This window comes from Dromiciops gliroides, chromosome 4, assembly GCF_019393635.1.
Source record: "Dromiciops gliroides isolate mDroGli1 chromosome 4, mDroGli1.pri, whole genome shotgun sequence".
In the NCBI taxonomy this organism is placed as follows: domain Eukaryota; kingdom Metazoa; phylum Chordata; class Mammalia; order Microbiotheria; family Microbiotheriidae; genus Dromiciops; species Dromiciops gliroides.
Window position 1 is genome coordinate 408,402,618 of NC_057864.1, and position 21,253 is coordinate 408,423,870.

Genomic DNA, 21,253 nt, shown 5'->3' on the forward strand with positions numbered 1-21,253 from the left:
TTTTAGAGTCATTTACCATTTCTTTCTCCAGCACATTTTATAGATGAGGAAACTAACAGGGTTAAGTGACTTGTCCAGGAACAAACAGCTAGCATGTGTCCGAGGGCAGATTTGGACTCACAAAAATGAGTCTTCCTCACTCTAGGCCCAAGTGATAATGTCTTAATGCTCAACTATAAACATGTATCCTACAATTTTTTTGCCTCAACAGAAACTCATGACAGAGTAGCAAATGAATGTCATTATACATTATTGTTATTCCTTATGGACTTAGATAGTTTGTGGTTCTATCTAAATACATAACATTTCATTACCACAGCACAAGGAAACATGGCACAACAACAGGAAGATTTATTCACAGTTGTACAATTGCTATCATATGGACATAACATGTCTTGTAGTTATATTCTATTGTTGTTCTTGAAGAGCATCATGATATCAGGATTATGTCATGACTTGTAGTGAATTGGATTTAAGTGAGGAAGAGCTGTGCAAAGTCACCAGCCTCACTCTCTCCTCCTGACTCCAGGGCCTGTGTTCTATCCACTGTGCTACCCAGCTGCCCCAGTTATGTTCTACAGAACTTAACTCTATATAAAATCCTTGAAATAACAAAACAATACACCCCAAAATTCCTAGCACTGGTTCACACAAACTAGTGTCCATAAATTCACCTTTCTGTCTGTCTCTGTCTCTCTCTCTTTCTCACTGTCTCTGTCTCTCCCCTCTCCCTCCCATTCAAATTGAAGATCCTCAATTTTGACATCTTCCCTCCTCCTTTAGCTCCTGTTAGAACTGACCTGCTGGCCCAGAAGAAAGTCAGGAATGTAATATTCATATTTGTTTATAATATTAGATAAAATAAATAATACAAATTATAAAAATACAATTATGGAAACATTTGGGTAGAGTTGGAAACTACACATCTGAGGGCAAAAAAAATATTAAAGAGTAGACCACTGTACTTAATACCAAAGGTCAGCACATCAAATAGGCAAAGTTATGTTGCACTGCATGTAAGAATTACTTAATACATTTCTTGACAAAATTTAAGTTTTCTCCCTTCTGTCCCCAAGTGAATTTAATCTCCTGAGTTTCTATAGTCTTCGTGATTACATGAGTACATGTGTTACTATTACTTCCAGGACCTGGAGATATCAGTTTTGCAGCCATTGAGATTAATAGAGCATTTATTAAGCACGTAATATGCATCAGAAACTGGGCTAAGTGGTGGGGATACAAGATAGGTCCTTCTCTCAAGGAGATTTCTTTAAAGAGGAAAACCTAAAGAAGGGCTGAAAAGGGCACTCAGCCAGGGCCAAGACCACTGGTGGGGAGGTAGAAGAGTCCCTTTTTCTTGGAGCAGAGTCCCCAGCTAGGGTCCCAACAATGGATTATTCTTTTGTTCTTTATTCTATTTCTTTGATTTCCCAGCATAGCCCAAGATAAATTTTAACCCTGTCATCCTTCTAAAATTGGCATGACTGCAGAGCAATGCTGAAACATCTGAGTGACTCTTCCTGTTGTTCAGGTTGAGTATCTTTAGAGATAGGGGCCGGGAGAGGGGAGTCAGTGGCAACTGTGAGATCTGAAACATCTGAATGTCACTCCCCCGTTCCCTCTTCCTTTGGTTTGACCTTGTTCCCCCTCCTCTTTTCCCCCTTGTTCCTGGAACACGTATGCATGTCTCCATACATTGATCACGAGCTAAACACACACCCTGGGTGAGACAGGATTGGATGTTAGATTGTGAGCTCGCCCTAGTGTGTGTGGGGACTTCCCCTCTGACCAATATTCCTATAAAAGGTCAAGGCATGTATGAGCTATCTCGACTCAGTTATTGAGTTTGCCCATTCCCATGGGAATGTAATAAATCTGTCTCTGCTTGACTTGGTGGTCTCCTCGAGTTATTTGGGTAAACTGAGGCAGTTTGCCCCATACAATATTAATGCTTCCAAATTGGACATGATAAACTTCAGCTCCTGGCAGGTGACAGTACAGAATTCTGTAAATGTGAATCTACCTCTTGTGAGAAAATAATTATTAATAATGGATTTCTTGGAGGACCCAGAGATCAGTTTCTCAGTCCTTTCTCTCTTCCCCCTCCCCCCCACCCTCTCTCCCAAGTCCAGTTCTCCTTGATCTGGGACAAACACAAGGGAACAAAAGAAATGGAGATAGTTTCTTTGGTCTGGCTCAGAGAAGGAATGATGGGATCAAACCACACCTAAATAATGGACTTTGCCTTAACTTGAGAGAGGGTTTTTACATTCTTTTCCCTGATGTCCCTGATGTTATCTGTAGATTTCATTTTAACTGAGATCACCTTCAAATCAAGTCAACAAATAGAATTGAATGATTAGCTTTGATCAATGTATAATGACCCACTTCTATTGAAAGAAGATAAAAACCCTGGTACATTTCTCCAGCTCTTGATAACTGCCATGCTAAAGCTCTCTTCCTGCTTTCTCTACTACAGCCTGAGACCATGAGAAGTTAGGGAGACACATGGTCAGTCCTTTACTAGTATATGATATTAATAAATGGAAAAATATGCTTACCCCAAAATGAGATCAATAGCAATAGTAATTATTGTAAAAAACAAACAAACAAACAAAAAACCCCACCCTTAGGCCCTTGTTCTTGGGTACCAGAAGTACTACAATGGCCTTTTAACTGGTCTCACTTTTTTTCAATATGTCTTTCATACTCTTTTCAGAAGACAGCTAGGTGGGCCAGTACATAAAATGTTCGACTTGAAGTCTGAAATACTTATTTGAATCCTGCCTCACTCACTCACTAGCTGAGAGATTCTAGAGAAGTCACTTAATTTGTCCTGACCTGTTTCCTCATTTGCTAATAATAATTAATACTACCCTACAAGGTTGTTGTAAAGATCAAATGAGATTACATAAGTAAAATACTTTGTAAGCTTTAAAGGGCCAAATAAATAAATGCTAATTCAACATTCTTCTTGACACTTATGACATTAACTCCTTTAAGTCAAGGAAAGTGTGGGTTCAAATTCTGCCTCCAAAGTTACAAGAAATAGGCAATGTGCAAATTCTGACAATAGGCAAATCACTTAATCCCTTTGACTCTCAGCTTCATCCACAGAATGGGAATAATAATATATTTATTTCCCTCAAGGAACTGCTGAGATAAGCAAATGAGATCATGTATGTAAAGTACTATAAATGCCTACTATGAAAGTAGACACCAACCTTTGCTGTCTCAGCAAGTAAAAGGCAGTGCAGTTGGAAGTAAAGGCAATGAGGTGGCATAATGGAGAGAATACTTGATTTGCAGTAATAAAGAGTATTTGTAGGAAGTTAAGACTGTAAGTCACTTAGAGGATGCAGAGACTATAGTGCATTTAGCAAAAAGTGCATTATTCAACATGAATAGATTGATTGGTATGAATTTATCCAAGGACTGAAGGGTAGAAGTTTATAGTGTTTTGGCAATCTGAGACATAAATGCAGACAACTCTCAGAAATTTAGAACCAGAAGGGACCTCAGAGATGGTCAAGCCCAACCCCCTAAATTTTACAAATGAGGGAAACTGAGGTCTATTTGCCCATTGTCACAAAGAACTGGGATCTGAACCTAGGTCATCTGACTCCAAATCAAGAAGAAGCAACTATAAGGAATTATATCTCAGCAGGAAACAACTTATTATGACGGTTATATCAGAGAAGATGCGAATGTAAGAGTAAAAGGGTTTGTTATTGGTAGGCAACAGATTTGCTGATCTTACCAAGCCAGCTGCAGAATATATCTTTTCAGATTTGGAAATAGGGAATATGATATCGCCTGTTTGTTAAATGCAAAGGTTTAAGTTATTTGGACCAGCAGTGTGGGGTGTCTGGAAATGAGTCAATCGGTTAAGACAAAAATGGAACATTCTCTATCACCAAAGAACTTATATTCTAGAGATCAGGATAACAGCAGGAATCCTTGGTTATTAAGGAAAGAGTAGGGAATTGGCTACTGTTATCTAGAGACCTCAGTCCCCTGGGATACAGCTGTATTTGGCCCACCTAAAACCGTGTTTTCTGTGTTTATATAGACACTCTGGTCCCTTGATCTAATTATCCGGGCAATATTACTAACATTTCAATGAAAGATTCAGAGATTGTAAATCCTTGGGGTTAGACTCATTATATTGAACCTGAAACCATTTCCAAGATTCTATTATCACGGCAGGAGATTAATTTCATAGTACAATAAATCAACAAGTATTTACTAATCACCTACTGTGTGACAGGTACTGGCCCAGGTGCTAGGGATAACAGCACAAGGAATGAAACAACTGCTGCTTACAAGCAGTTTACATTCTAAATCTGGATGGGATGAGTTGTTACTTATTAAGGTAAGTTACAGGGATAGCAAAGACCTGGGAGGTCATCCATATGGAGCTAAGTGACTCAAAAACCTTGTTGGAGAGATCCTTTAAATTCAAGCCTTCACCTCTGGTGGACCAATCAATAAGTTAATAAACATTTATCAAGCACCTACTATGTACTAGGTGTTGGAGATAAAAAGATAAACATGTAGCAAAATCTGGGTTCTAGAAGAGGAGGCAGGGCAACACAACTATATATCCACATCTGTGTGCGTGTGCGTGTGCGTGTGTGTGTGTGTGTGTGTGCATACATGCACACACAGAGTAGATGAAAATATGTTTGTGTGTGGATATATATTACATATATGTGTGTGCAGACACAAATGTACTAATACATATTAGCTGAGAAGGGTTTCCTGTAGGAAGTTGATGCCTGATTTGAGCTTTGAGAGCAGCTCTGAATTTTCAGAGTAGGAAGTAAGAAAGGAGAAGATGAAATGTTTTTGCGTGAGGCATAGCAAGTAAGCCAGTTGTGTTAGCCCACAGAGGAGCATTTTCTAGGAGTGGAAAGATAAGCTGGAGCTAGACTGTCAAGGGAAGACCACATCCTGCTAAGAAACAAGCACAAAAAAACCCTGCCACAGTAGCATTCAGAACCACTTGGCTCTCTGAGGAATGGAGCAGAGAGAAAGATCTTCATTTGTTCATTTGTTTTTAAGAATTCAGAGATGGCTGGACAGGAGAAATTCATTGCGAAAAGCCATCAGAAGAACAGTTTATGTAAAGCTACCAGTAAAACAGAAAATAATGAACCAACAGATGCTCAGGTTTTTTTGTTTGTTTGTTTTTTTACTGAAGAATCCTTGTAAAAGTGTGTAGATTTCCCTGAGAACACATGGAAAGGCAGGGCTCGCTTCCCTGTGAGAAGAAAAGTGGAGAATGGGTCTTTAGAAGCAAATATTGGAAGGAGACTGAGCTGGGAAAATAAGATTTCCCTCCCTCCTATATGCTACCTGTTGCGACAAGGCATTAATTTCATGGGATGTTCCAGGGTAATGACAGCTAGTTGCCAAGTAGTGGGAAGGTCCTGGAACATGAAGGGGAGAGTATGTAACCTTGACAGACGTAGGTCATGTGTATGCCTTTTGCTACATTGCTAGAAAGAGATCAGTAATAAATGGGAGCCATGGAGCACCAGCATCTGTGGCATTTAAACTGAAGTATGTGAGGGGCATTTATAGCTGTTTGTGATAGGCCAGATTTATCCAGCACCTACGTGACATGTACCAGCATGGAGAGTTTGAGTCAGAGTGGAAAAACCACTGAAATTTCGATTCAGGGTATCTGAGTTTAAATCCTGGCATTTTAGATAAAATAATAATAAAAATTAATTTGGAGGAACAAAGGTCTATAATCTCAAGGGAAACAATTTTTAAAAGTAGAAATGGGTATGTTCAGACTTCAAGTGTTTTTTATTTATTATTATTATTATTATTATTATTATTATTTGGGGCAATAAGGGTTAAGTGACTTGCCCAGGGTCACACAGCTAGTAAGTGTCGAGTGTCTGAGGTCACATTTGAACTCAAGTCCTCCTGAATCCAGGGCCGGTGCTTTATCCATTTCACCACCTAGCTGCCCTTCTTCAAGTTATATTATAAAGCTGTAATACAAAAACCATTTGCTATCTAGGTGGCAAGGATAACAGAACTGGACTCAAAAAGAACCGAGTTCAAATCCAGCTTCAGACATTCTCTAGCTGTATGAGCCTGGGCAAGTCACTTAACAGCAGTCTGCTTCAATTTCCCTTCTCTCACACACACTATAAAAGGGCAGGGTAGGGGATGGGGGTAATTGCACTTATCTCTCAGGATTGCTATGAAGATCAAATGAGATAACTGTAAAGCACCTAGCCTGGCTAAGCCCTTATTTTAGCATCTTTATGACAGTTTACAAAGTCTACAAAACATAGTAATTAATAAATGTTCTTTCTCTTCTCTCTCCCCTCCAAAACCCACAATTATTCCCCTCTCCAAAGTTTATACCATTTTCCTTGATTCATTATCCTCTACCCCAGACCTCCATTTCTACCTGCATGGCATGGTTCCCATCTAATCTTCATTCACACAGGCACCTTAGTTTAGATGTAGATTACTGTAACAATACCACTGCCCTGGGGCAGCTATCTGAGTTCAAATCTGACCTCAGACACTTGATACTTGCTAGCTGTGTGACCCTAGGCAAGTCACTTAACCCTCATTGCCTTGCCCCCTCCCCCAAAAAAATACCACTGCCTCAAGTCTCCCTACTGCAAGACACCCTACAAACACTGCCAAAATAATTTTCCTTAAGAGCAGATATGCCCTTGTAATCCTCTTAATTCAATTAACTCCAGTGCCTTCCTATTGCCTTTAGGATCAGATATAAACTCCTGTTCAGTCCTTCAGAGCCTAGCCAGATCTTCTCTTTCCAAGTTACCCTTCTCATACACACACTGCAATCCAGTCAGCTTGGCCTTTTCTCTATTCCTCGATTGAAAACTTGAAAGTTCTTTGTGCAAATATTAGCTATTATTGACATAATTATTTCTGATGTTATTATCATTATGTCAGTTGGGTGCACCTGGCTGCTCAGCAAATGTATTATATCTCACTTGGCTCCCTATCACATCCCCCATAGGGTCAGCTCTAAACCTCCTCTCTCCTCAAGGCTCAGAGCACAACCTAGCTTCTTCACTCTTCATCAGATTATGTCACCTCCTATACCACTGAAAAGATGAATTTTTTCTCAACTTCTCTCCACTGGCCCTCACAACATAGGTCTTCATTTATTATCTCCTTCTTTCCTCTGAGGAAAGGGTGGCTCTCTTCCTGTCTAAAATCAGTATCTTCATATCCATCTGTACCCTTGATTTTCCTTCCCCCATATTTCTTAAGACCAATCTTGTCCGTACTAAAAATTTCTTTTTTTCTTTTATCTTTACTCTCTCCTCCTGGATTTCTCCCCTCCTCCTACAAGCACCCTCAAAGTCTTTTCACCTATGTTATTTTTTAAGTCTTTCCTCCCCTTTCCCTCCTCAAAATATTATCCTGGGACTCTTTCATTGCCAAACATTTTTAATGAGTATCTATCTACACCTGTTTGCCTTCATCTCCTCATCATGAATTCATTTCTAAGCATCAAAATAAGAAAAAGGCAAGGAAGCCTGTTGCCTATGACACACAAAAGGAGAAGTGAGAGGCAAGTTTAGTATTACTTTTAAATACAAATGTGCATGTTTGTATTGTCAGAAAGTTTTGCTGTCTGTAGCATATAAAGAGTTATTCTGGGGAAAATGTGTTATAGTAAAAAGTCAAAGCGTCAAATGAACTGTAACTCATAGGAAGTTCAGTCTATGAACCTTACTCAAGACATAAATAACTTGTCTCGCTCTCTTTCAACCTCATGCAAACTGGTGTCCATTATGGTGTCCACTATGCATAAAATAGTTATCAATGCCCTCCTAATTCCTACATTCCCAAGCAAAGTGAAACCACTCTGGATACACCCTCGGTTCCCCTACCTCTGAACCTGTGTTCTAGTAGTTGGTTACCTGGGCCTGTATTACTTTCCTTTGGTCCCTCTATCTCTGCCTATTGACATTCTACCAATCCTTCAAGTTTTAGCTCAAAAACTACCTCTTCAGTGAAGCTTTCCCTGATATCCCAAACTTCATTTGATTTCATAGACTTTGGTATTCTTTTTTGTTTTCATCTCATATACACATCCCATTCTAATTTTCATTGCATTTGTGTGTGTGTGTGTGTGTGTGTGTGTGTGTGTGTGTGTGTGTGTATTCATGTGAGTGCCTTACCTCAACTACACTGTAAGCTCCTTGAGGGCAAGGACCGTGTCTTATCTATTCTTCTATTTCACCCCTGTGCTTACCCCAGCACACTGCACACAGAAATATCTTGAAAAATATTTGTTGGATCAATTAATACCTTAAGTCTTAAATTCCTCATGTTTAGGTTGTTATTTACAAAGGGGCAGTGATTAAAAAAAATTTAAGCCAGCTAACACTGTTCATTTCAAAGGTTTTCCTTCTGTTTATGACCAGCAATGTAGAAGGATACTTGTATAGGTAATTCTATAAATGATTCTCAAATGCTTATTTTCAACAAGGATGAACGATACCTAACAGGGTTTTGTTTTCCTTCAAATGCTCTGGCATTAGATTTTCACCATTTTGTTCAATTTTAAATAGGTTACTAAAATAAAGGATATAAAATTAAACATAATTCCATCTTATGGGCTTAATCAATAATTTAGCACTTACTGAGCACCCACAATACACTAGCTGTTATACAGTCCTTGTCCTCCAGGAGCTTAGTCCCCCAGGTTACATAAAGTTAACAAGACTATTTCTCTGGGATGTGAAATGGTTTACTTAGTATTTGCCAAAGTGACTAATACTATAATGCTGCCAACACTGGCATATTGGATTGTCGTCATTCCCAAAACACCATCCCCCCCAATAACCAACTATGTCTGGGCACTCTAGCTTCAAGAACTTTTCTCAATACAATGCTACTCCATGAATTATATAAATAAGCAAGAGCTCATCAGAAGTGCTTGATTTCTATTTGGTAACGGTAGAAAATAATCTTCATGTTACTTACCCGGGTGATTTCATTACAAATTCCTTCATCTGTAAAGAAAAATAATAATAATTAGAAACTCTAAGCACATCCTAGTATGATATTCCATAATACCTTCCTCTTAATGAATCTGAGAACTTAGTTTTTAAATGTTTGTTCTAATGTTTAAAGACTAATCACAAATTAGGCACAAATATATGTAAGTTTAAGTTTCTATATGTATGTTTATTTTGTATCAAATGTGAACTCTTTAAGTCTCCAGTTTAGGACGTGTTCCAGTTCTAGAGAAGCATCAGACAAGCACAGCTCTAATTTTAAGTGATTACAACTCTTTATTGAATAGAGTTCAGGGTAAAGCTGAAGAAGTAGAATGAATGAAATTGGAGGGGGTGAACACAGTGCTTACCCATCAGAGGACAGAGAAGGGTGGGGGAAAGAAAAAAATTTCTGGAAAACTTAGTGGCTCCAGGAGTCAGCTAGTCTGATCTGGGTAAAGTGCTATAGGAGGGTCTAGTTAGTCTCTCTTTTTAAATCGACGGGGTTTGAAAAGAACTAAATAAAATTTGCTACTTCCTTTTTGCAAAGTCATGGCTCAGGCAGGCTAGGGTAATTTTTTTTTTCTATTCTGCTCTTCTAAGTGGAAAAGGGAACCCTCAAGGACAGAATAAAATTGGCCTAGGTGTTTCTTCTATCTTTTTCTTAAGGTACTTAACATTCAAAGGCATTCACTAAGAGCCTCCTAAACTAAAATTATTATCTTTTTACCAATCAACCTTTCTACTAATTATTCTCAAGGAAAAAAAAAAAACTTCAGTCAGTAATAGTTAATCTTCTTATAGTCCCTATGAATACCATTCTGCCTTTGTAGAATGTGTGATGTCCAGCCTAACCCCACTACCAGCCAGTTCAAATTAGTCAATGTAGTATTCTTTTTATGTATAACCAATGATGGGTGTTGCATGGGGGATTTTTATTTCTTTTACTTAGGTGGATTTGATTGTTGCCTAGACCAGTTTAGTATTTAAACAGTAGTTCAGTCATGTTAAAGGCCTGTTCATCTCAATTCTTTATTAATAGTTGATACACGCATATTCTAGCAATGAAGATGAGATTCCATTAAGATTCTGACTTTAGCAGAGTTCCACTTTCAAAAGCTTCTAATAAGTATAAATGAAAATAACTTCAAGGTGGAAACAGAGAAGAACCTCTGATTCATGTTTCCTTCAGGATATCCAGAATAATTGGTGTCAGTCAACCATAATCATGAGAGAGATTTACAAAAACACTTGGCTTCTATATTGAAATGAAACAAATATTGTTCCTGACATGCTGACACAAACCATAATGTGACTCCTCTCCATCCATTTCACCTAAGACCAAGTTATATTGAAAGCTTAATTCTCATTAGTATTTACTGGCATTCATTTTTCAAAGATTTAAATTACTCCAAAGGAATCAATAGCTTTATTAGAGTGTTTCTATTACAGAGCTATATTATCTGTTCAACCATCCAGTTTTGAGATTTCTGAGATGACCTTATGAAACTACCTTTTGTGTGGAGTAGATAATGAAGAATCCCAATGCTACCACTTGACTTAAATCAAATTTAACACTTTAAAATGTCCCAGCACAAGATCCTTGTCAGGATCTGAGTTTGAAGACCTAGGGATCCTTGAAGGCACTACAATGGAAAATCCACTTTGAAAGAAGTACCAGAACTGTTTCTTACTTGACAGCTTGTACCAAAATCCATTAATCATATAATCTCCATCTGGTTTCCCCATGAAAGTGACCTAGCTCTCTGGGGTGCCTGCACTTCCTCTTGCTGAACTCAGTTGTCTCTTTGCATTCTTTTTATGGTGATATAAGACACAGATAATTACATACTCATCTGCTCCTTTAGGTGGAACAATTAATTTCTACCATCTTCCTTGTACTTGGCAGTATGCTATATTCTCCATGGTATCAATAGTATACTAAATTCAGGAGGATTTGCTATCATTTGTAGTACAGCACAGTGAATGGCAACAGGATAGGGTGGGGAAAGAACTGCACCAGAATTTCAGTTATGGCTCTGTCACTTACTAATTATGCGATGATGGGTAAATTACCTAACTTCTATGAATCTCAGTTTCCTCATCTGTAAAATTACACTAACCACCAAGGGTTGCTGTGGAAGAAGTACTTAATAAGCCTGAAAGTCCTACAGAAAAGTGAATGACAACTTCTGCTCTTGCTATTATCAACCTCACTCTGGCTTTCTGTATCCTTTTCCCAGGTGGTGGCACTCTCTACACTCTTTCCTTACTTAAAGTGATCATTATATATGTAGCTTAGATGGGCAAGGAGGAACTAGATTAGGAGTGAGAAACAGGCTAAGGAGTTTGTGCTTTTTTTTTTTCTATAGGCAGTAATAAGCCATTAGACATTATTAAGCAGAGAAAAGATCCTGAGGAAATAAGTGTTTTAGAATGATTATCCTGGTAGGACTTAGTTTAGGGGAAAAAAAGAAAAAGGAAAAAAAAAAAGAAGCCAGGAGAGCAATTAAGAGACTCCTTCACTAGTTTTCCTCAGAGCCTAAGCATATGCATTCAATAATTCAATAGCTCTTAGAGAGTAGGGATTGTTTCATTCTTTGTATTTATGGCCCCAAAGCCTTGCATAATGCCTGGTAAAATGATAGACATTTAATAAATACTTGTTTATTAAATGAGTGAATGAATATAAAAGGTGACATCTAAACTAATTTTTTTTTAAAGGATGTGCAAACAAATGAAAAACAACTCTTGAACTGGCATCATGGGCTGATAGAACATTTATAGGACACATTGAATCAGAATTTACCATTTTCCATAGGCTTGTTGCCTATCTACTGGACTTTAGGTATTAAAAATCATTAAGAATCATAGGATCAGGGGGCAGCCAGGTGGCGCAGTGGATAAAGCACAGGCCCTGGATTCAGGAGGACCTGAGTTCAAATCCAGCCTCAGACACTTCACACGTACTAGTTGTGTGACCCTGGGCAAGTTACTTAACCCTCATTGCCCCACCTCCCCCCACCCCCAAAAAGATATGTTAAGAATCATAGGATAATAGATTTAGAGCTAGAAAGGACTTCAAAGGTTATCTAATCCCACCCTTCATTTTTTTTTTAAAAATTTTTGGTGAGGCAAATGGGGTTAAGTGGCTTGCCCAGGGTCACACAGCTAGTAAGTACTAAGTGTCTGAGACCAGATTTGAACTGACTCCTGGGCCGGTGGTGCTCTATCTACTACTCCACCTAGCTGCCCCCCACCCCTTCATTTTAAAGATTAAGAAGTTAACAGGCTTGCCCAATGTCACAAGCAAAGTAAGAAGGATACTAAGATTTTCCAGGACTCTGAACAGCACCCTAAACCATGAAATGCATATTTCTTTGTAACATAGTCAACAAGATAATGCTGAGTTTCACAAATCATATAATAAAACAAAATAACAAATCCTTTCTTACGATTTGTTACTTTTATAGGATAATGATTTTACAATAACCTGTTGAGTAACACTTGCTGAATTGCTTCATTTACTTCACATCACAAAATACAGACACAGGAGAGTACACAATCTGGTCATTAAGTCTTATTATCTTTTTTCCCCTCTTTAACATACACTTTTATTTTAATTGGTCTTACTTAAGTCAGTGTACAGGTAAAGCTCCTCCCCTCCCCCCAAGTATGGGCACCAATCTCAAAACAGGGAGATTGTAAAGTCTTCATTCACATCTATTCTGGGGGCAGGGAGGGAATTTAGAGGGTCATTCATTATGGCTCTGACAAGTTTTTTTTTTTTTTTAAGGAACAAGTATTAAGGCAGAATATAGAAAAAGGTGTTATTTTTTTAAGTATTACATAATTTACATGTAAAGCAATACTGCATACCTCCTCCTCCCCGTCAAGATTTTTGTTAAGTAGCTCCTTTGCTCTAATTGAGCAGGACCACCTTTGTAGAGGCAAGTAACTCACTAACAATATTTGGGATGACTTTTTTTAAAAAGTACAATCAGAGTCCTAATGCCACATTGTAGAACTTTGGGGATGTTTGCTTACAGCATCATCACCTGCTCATCACCTTAGTAAAGGACCCCCCCCAAAAAAAAAAAACCCAAACAAACAAACAAAATAAACCCATACCAATCTCATCTCTTTGTATTGGGAAATTAACGACACACCCTTTGACAAAAAAAAATGAAAAAACATAAAAAACACAGTCCATTTAGAAGCATTTGTGGTGGACAATGGAGAGCCCAAATTCATCATACTCCTGATTGCTGATCCACATCTCCTGGAAGGTGGAAAGAGACACCAAGATAGAGCCTCCAAACCAGACAGAGTATTTACACTAAGGTGGGGCAATGATCTTGATTTTCATTGTTCTGTGGGCTAGGGCTGTAATCTCCTTCTGCATCCTGTCAGCAATGCCTGGGTACCACCAGACAATACAATACTGGCATACAGATCATCACAGATGTCAACATCACACTTCATGATTAAGTTGAGGGTAATTTCATGGATTCCACAGAATTCCACACATAAGAGAGATAGTTGGAAGAGAGCTTCTGGACATCAGAACCTCTTGTTGCCAATAGTGATAACCTGACCTTCAGGGAGTGCATAGCTCTTTTCCAGAGAGAAGCTAGATGCAGCAGTGCCCATCTCCTGCTTGGCATGCATGATTTCCCTCTCAGCTGTGGTTGTGAAACTGTACCCTCTCTGTCAGGATCTTCATGAGATATATAGTCCACCAGATCACAGCCAGCCAGATCCAGATGGAGGATGGCATGAGGAAGGGCATAACCTTCATAGATGGACACAGTGTGGGTCACACCATCACTAGAATCCCTCACAATACCATTGGTACAGCCAGAGGCATACAGGGACAGCACATGTCAATGTACATGGTTGGAGTGTTGAAGGTCTTAAATGTAATCTGAGTCATCTTTTCTCTGTTGGCTTTTGAGTTCAGGGGGGCTTCTATGAGCAGCACAGAGGCCAGAAAGAGCTCATTTTAGAAAGTATGATGTGAGATCTTTTCCATGTCATCCCAGTTGGCAACAATATCCTGTTCTGTGGGGTACTTCAGGGTCATAATACCTTGCTTACTCTGGCCCATACCCACCATCACACCCTGCTGTCAGGGAAGCCCCAAAATGAACAGGAAGGTAGCCTGATGGACATCATCTTCTGCAAAGCCAGCTTTGCACATTCCAGAACCACTGGTAATAATGAGCAGCAATATCATCATCCATACCAAACTTTAAAGTGGTGTGTGGGAAAGGGGGGGGAGGGAGGGGAGGGAGGAGCAGGGGGAAGCAACCTGGGTGGAAGAGCTCACAGTTCAAACTGAACAAGGGTAACTTACATAGACTCGCTGAGCATTACAAGCACAATCTGTACAGAATATAAAAGTATTCCAATAGACATTTGGTTTGCAGCATGCAAACAAAACAAAGCATGCAATATGTTGTACTGAAAGGTAAAGGCATTTTTTCTCTTAAAGATATCAGACACTTTTAAAATAAATAAAATAACATGATCCTGACTCACAAAAAGTACTAGCTGTGAAATCATGATCTGGTTAGAATAGTGACTTTACAACTACTCTCTGTGAACTGAAACAAGTCACTTCATCTCAATGGTTCTTGTTTTCCTCATTTATTAAGGTGAGGAAATTGTATTAGATAATCCCTGCAAGTCACATATTGATTTGGAAAAATGCATATTAGCCTCATCTATGTTCTACTGTATTTTTATTTATTTTATTAAATATTTCCCAATGACATTTTATTTTGGATCTGTTAAGTGTTACAAGTCACTGTTTAACACCTTTGGGTAAAGGTACTCCTGTGTTCTTTTTCTTATATTCTTGTTTGGCAGTTAATTTTCCATGTCCATTTTCAATTCTGGATGTCTGTGTGAACAAAAGCTTACAAATTCTACCTTTCCGGATTAGGAAGTTGCTCATAAGATCAAATGAAAAGATCTGAAATATACGAGAAATACCCAGATAAAGAAATCTGTGAGAAATCTTTCTAGGTCAGTGAAAAAAGAAAATTATAATGAACATTGAATTTTCTCCCTATTTCTCCTCTTATACCATTCTCTATACTGTAAGTAAAAAAACTACAAATGATTACCAGAAAAGAAATTAATTCAGTGTCGGTAAAGAAAACGCTAGGGGTAACAAGATGGTGCAGTGGATAGAATGTAGGCCTGGAGTCAGGAAGACCTGAGTTCAAACCTAGCCTCAGACACTTACTAGCTGTGTGTGACCCTGGGCAAGTCACTTAACCCTGTTTGCCTCAGTTTCCTCCTCTTTAAAATAAGCTAGAGAAGAAAATGGCAAACCACTTTAGTATCTCTGCCAAGAACACCCCAAATGGGGTCATGAATGAGATCCACCTGAAATAACTGAACAACAATGAAGAAAATTCTCTGTCTAGTATCGTATTCCCAAGGTCCTTTATTTCAATTTGCTGGTATTAAAAGAGACTAGGTCTCAGAATTAATTGTAAATTGAAAGGTAATGGGCTAACCTAAAACAGGAAATGTATTATCAGTATTAACTTTTATGATGTTTCTTCAAGGGAAAAACACTAATTTTTTATTATTTTTGTTATTATTATTATTATATCAATATGAATGATAATATAAGCCTAGTTTTCAAAGCTCAATATTTGTTTTCCAATTTTCTGGAAATGGAAAAATCCTAGAATGTACTGATCACTTTCTGTTTCCTAATATTCTCTGGGATATATAGGATGCCTTTAAAGTGGTACTCCTATTATAATTTTACTTAGTGTTGCCAATAGTAGATTTTTACCTTGAATAAAATATAAATTTGAGAGCTTAGAAAAAGGATTTTTTTCTGAATTGATTCATCCTATTTTATGTTCAAGGCTCTAATAATAATAAAGGAATAATATAATAAATTGACTTAGTAGACTGAAAATTTTCGTGCTGGAAGCAAAAATGTTACTTTGCCCTTGAAAATGTGCTTCTTTTTGTTGTTGTTTACCGTCATTACCACCGAGTTTGTTTCTTTGCACATCTTGGAATTTTTAAAAGAAAACTGCGTAGAGAAATAATTTAAGAAAATCAAGGAATATGTCTCTATGCAGCCATTTCATACACCTACCACTTATTAGACACACAATATGTATTGAATTTGAGAAGGCTTTGGACACTGGCAGTCTAACTCTGGTCTTTGTGTATACAGAAAACAGACTTTTGCTAAACTCTTTAAAAAAAATCTTCAACATCTGCAAAAAGGTGAAGACTGAGGAGTGTTCTTTTTGCTTCAAACCAGCTGAAGAGGAAAACAAAAGATAACACCCTAAGGGAAGTCTGAGAACGTCAACCAAGGCAAGGGGATCATTAGTAGAGGAGATGATAGGTTACCACATGGGATCCTGTGCAGAGTACAATTACGTCAAGGGAATCATATTATTCCCCAAGAAGGAACCCTACTGTAACTACAACATACGTGCTTACATATTACAAACACATTTTATTTATTTATTCTACCCCAGGGAATGAAAATAAGGGACTGAGTAAATACTTAGTGTTTTCTAGATAAACATCCAAATCAAAAAACCACAACAGGAAAAAAAAACAGAACGATCCATACATTTTTTTCTCAAATACTGAGAAAATATTGATCACCAGACTATAAACGCCCTCCAGCCTCTACTATATCTCTTCTATCAGTTAAAGAATAATGATCTGCAGATAATCTGATGATTAAAAAAAATAGCTCATACTGATTGAATGATTTAAGATTCACTACCTTCTCTACAAACCTTGTTGTTGAACACAAAGCATTCTAATTTTCTCTAAAAGGCATTTTCTTAAGAGAGATTCTTTTGAAAATGGCATGTTTTGGACCACACGTGAATTCAATAGGATAAAGAAGAATAAGGAAAATTTCCTTTATCAATACATATCTTTCTATTTTAGAGAATTACTTGGAAAGGTTAAAAAGATAAATGACTTGCCCAAAATCACACAGCCAGGATGTGTCAGAAGCTACACTTAAATCCACCTTAATGAGCCAGGATTTTCTTTTTCTTTCTTTTTTTGGCCAGGCAATGAGGGTTAAGTGACTTGCCCAGGGTCACACAGCTAGATTTCTTATCTTGCTGGACCCAGAAATACCATGTTACTTTCTTACCATTTTCATACACTCACATACAAAAACACACACTCTTTCCAACTCTACCTCTGAAAACAATAATCAAGTCAATACCACCATTCCAGGAAAACTGTACCAATCAACTGCCCTTTGACTCCGATCACCATTCCTCTGACTTCCTCATCCAAATCAGTCTTCTTTGGCCATCACTCCCTTACATGTGCAGTCTCCCCCTCTCCAACCTGGTCCAGAGGGCAAGGAGATTATCTTGCTTGATTGAATTTGTGACAACAGCACTTTCCACAGCCCAATGCAAGTGCTCAATAAATGCTTTTTCATTCATTCATGCCTAATTCAAGGCTGGCTCTATTATAGTTTTCCATTATCAAAGCAAACAGGAAAACTATAAGTTCTTTCTATAAGTGGGCAAGTATAATATTTTGAGAAAATATAAGGAAAATAGAACTATATAAAGTTCTCAAATGTGATCATTATTGCCCACTCATTTGGGCAGCTAGGTGGCACCGTGGTCAGAGCACTGGGCCTTTGAATCAAATGAGTTCAAATCCAGCCTCAGGCACTTACTAGCTATGTGACCCTGGGCAAGTCATTTAACCCTATTTGCCACAGTTTCTTCACCTGTTAAGTGAGCAAGAGAAAGAAATGGTAAACCATACCAGTATCTCTACCAAGAAAACCCCAAATAGGGTCAAAAACAGTCAGGCATGAGTCAAACGATGGAACAACAAAATGCATCTTATTCACAATACAGAAGATATTTCTTTTTACTATAAAAACAAGTAATAAGAAAGATATCATGATTCCAACTTTCCAAACTTTCAATGCAACAGCTAATAAAATTAACTTTTTAAAGAGTAAATGTAACCTCCTACACTATCATAACCTTGAAACTCTGCTACAAATGTCAAAATTAGAAACAAATCTACACTGAGAATTGTAGTAAGAGCAATATTTGAATGAATACAATCTACATGCACTAGTGATTTTATTGTATACCCATATAATGCAACATACTTCAACTTGGCATGTTTCTCTGCCTAAGTTCTTCTGATTTGTTTAAGGTGTTGGAATTAACTTATGATCTTTCTTATCTCCAGAATTCCCTCCTACCTCCTAACCTCCATCCACTGAAGCCTTGCTCTCCATTCTTCAATATCTGTACAAATGCCCCAAATGGATGCAGTTTTTCTCTTCTGATGCCCAAAGTACTATATATCTCTCTTCTACCACTTATCATACTCAACTGTCTTAGTTACTAGTGCACTTGTCTTGTCCCTGTACAATACAATAATCTTCCTATAAGCAAGGATAGTTTCCCTCACTTTTATAATTCTTGCAACATGTTAATACTCAATAAATATTTGCTCAATTAATGGGAGGAAATTATATTGAAAGTAAAAATAAATGTCACAGAGTATTTATAAGCTATAAGATGACATTACAGGACAAATATGGACCAAGAGGAGACCGCTTCATCTATATTCTCTTACAGCCTCTCAGGAGGTTTGAAACCTTTTCCATTCTCCAGGGTCTTCTTATAGGAACTTCACATCTCTTCCTTTGAAAGTTTCTTTCTTTCTTCTTTCAGCTCATCAGTGTGGCATAGTGGAAAATGCCAATTTTAGAGTGAGAACATCTAGAAATCAAAATCTGACTTTGCTACTCACCATCTTGTGTGGCCTTGGGCAAATCATTTTATAGGATTATCAACTTTAGAACACGAAGGTCCTTTAGCACCCATTGAGTCCAAGCTCCTCCTTTTACATATAAGGAAACAGGTTTAGGGAGGTTGCATCTGACACAGAATTCAAACTTAGTTCTTCCTGATTTCAAATCCATAACTGCGATCTAACTTTGACTCAATTTCCTCATCTAAAATGAAGGAGTCGGACCAGTAGATCTCTAAAGTCCTCTTCAGGTCTCAACCCTATGATGAAATGATCATTCCTTCTCCAAAGACATGACAATTCTCTTATTCCCCCAAGGCTGGCCTTTCCCATGTGTACTGATCCTATTCCTTCTCAATTCCCATGGAACCTTTTCTACAGCAATTATCCTTTCATTCCCTTTGGTCTTTGGTTGCTTCCTTCCCAATGATTTCTTCCTCTGCTTACACATGCTTTCTAAACGACCTTTTACTAAAAGAAAACAAAAGCAAAACTAAGCCTCTTCCCATGGCCCTTGCTCCTAAGACTAAAATCCCAAATCACTGAATTGCTCTCGCTGACAAACTTCTCAAAAGAGTAATTTACACTACTGCCCTCTGCTCACCACTCATTTACTCATCACCTCTAGCAAAACAACTTCTGATCTGACAGTCTGCTTAAACATATGAAGGTTACCAAAGACGCTATAATCACCAGATCCAATGTCTTCTTCTCAGACCTCATCCTTTTTCACATCTCTGCATCATTTGTTCCTGTTAATCATCCCTTTCATTCTTTCTGGAAACCATTACCTTCCTATAGATTGTCATGATGTTGGAACTTTTCTGGGTTTTCTTGTTTTTCTCTAATTGATCTGTCTCCATAGCTGGCTACATTTCCCTCCTGCCATTCTTCTACTTCTCACCTTTAGCTATCATCTTCAGTTTGATTACTTTCAAGACTATTGTTTTTAGATCTTATTTTTCTCCCCTTGTTTCAGACCAACATATCCTAATAACTGGTAGACATTTCTACCTCAGTGCATGATATCTCAAAGCCAAAAAACCTAATCCCCCTTCCCAAAACTGGTGGGCTACTCCTGTGGGGCAGACAGGCCTTCAAATTGTCCATCTTCCCTAAAGCTGAACTTTCCTACGTATGTCATCTTCTCTAATTTGAGTGTGATCTCCTTTAGAGCAGGGACTGGCTCCCTGCTCCCCCCATTCTTTAGCTAAATGCTTTGCAAATACTAAGTATTTAATAAATGCTTTTTATTCCTTCCTCTGTTCAACAAATCAAAAGCAAAACTCATCTTTTCTACCAAACTAATTCATCTTGTTAATGTGCCTACTTCTGACTTAACAACTACTTCTCTGTTTCCTACTGCTTCATCTTTTTGTAAACATTCTAAATATAAAGTTCTTCCTAAGGCTCTTCCCTTAGTCCTTGACTATTCTTTCTCTATATTTCTCCAATAGAGAGCTACTAATCAATTGTCATGACATCATAGAAAGCAGCCCCTTCTTTACTCTAGCCCTGACCTCTCCCTAAGCCCCAGAGCTACATCTCTGATACCCTGCTAGGCATGGCCATCTGAATCCCATGAGCATCACAAATTTACCACATCTAAATTTGACCTTGTTCTCTTTTCCCCAAAGCCTTTTCCTTATTCTAACTGTGCTAATTTTGTTCATGGTACCACCATCATCCCAATCAACAATGTTGTCTTATTTATCATTGTCATTTTCTTTGATGAAATTTTTGATTGCTTCTATGTTTTGTTCTTTAACCCACTCATTCTTTAAGATTAAGTTGTTTAATGTTTGGTTTTTAATCTGTTTCCGTGGTCCCTTACTAAAATTAAAAAAAAATTGCATTGTCTTCTGAAAAGGATACTTTTAATATTTCTTCTTTTAACTATAAAATTTGTATGTACTAATAATATAATAAATAATATATAATAATATAAGCAATCTTTGTAAATAATAATATAATATAAGCAATCTTTGTAAAGGTACCATGAGAAAAAGGTATATTCCTTTCTATTTCCATTCAATTCTCTCCAGATATTTATCATATCTAGCTTATCTAAAATTCTATTTACTTGCCTGACTTCTTTCTTATTTTTTTTAACTAGTTCTGAGATGGAAAGACTACAGTTGTACACTATCTATTGCCCCATCTATGGCTAATACGAATGTATGGAAAACCTAGATTTGATGGAGGTACCTTATTATCCAAAAGTAATTTTTATGAAACCCTGGGTTAATAGGAGCAAAATGTCCTTCAACTGAACTCCAAACTGAATCCAAATAACTAGCAGATAAAAGTCCTTACCTGGGGGCAGCTACATGGCACAGTGGATAGAGTACCAGCCCTGGATTCAAGAGGATCTGAGTTCACACCTGGCCTCAAACACTTGACACTTACTA

At 37.8% G+C, this 21,253-nt stretch overlaps 1 protein-coding gene across 5 annotated transcripts in view; it reads right to left on the reverse strand.

The window, feature by feature from the left end:
• PDE10A (phosphodiesterase 10A) overlaps window positions 1-21,253 on the reverse strand; it is an 887,116-nt gene that overhangs the window by 164,611 nt on the left and 701,252 nt on the right. For all 5 annotated transcript variants that reach the window (XM_044000217.1, XM_044000218.1, XM_044000216.1 and 2 more), the window contains one exon: window positions 9,010-9,038. In XM_044000217.1, the coding sequence (XP_043856152.1) occupies window positions 9,010-9,038 (29 nt within the window). The remainder of the gene's footprint in view (window positions 1-9,009; window positions 9,039-21,253) is intronic.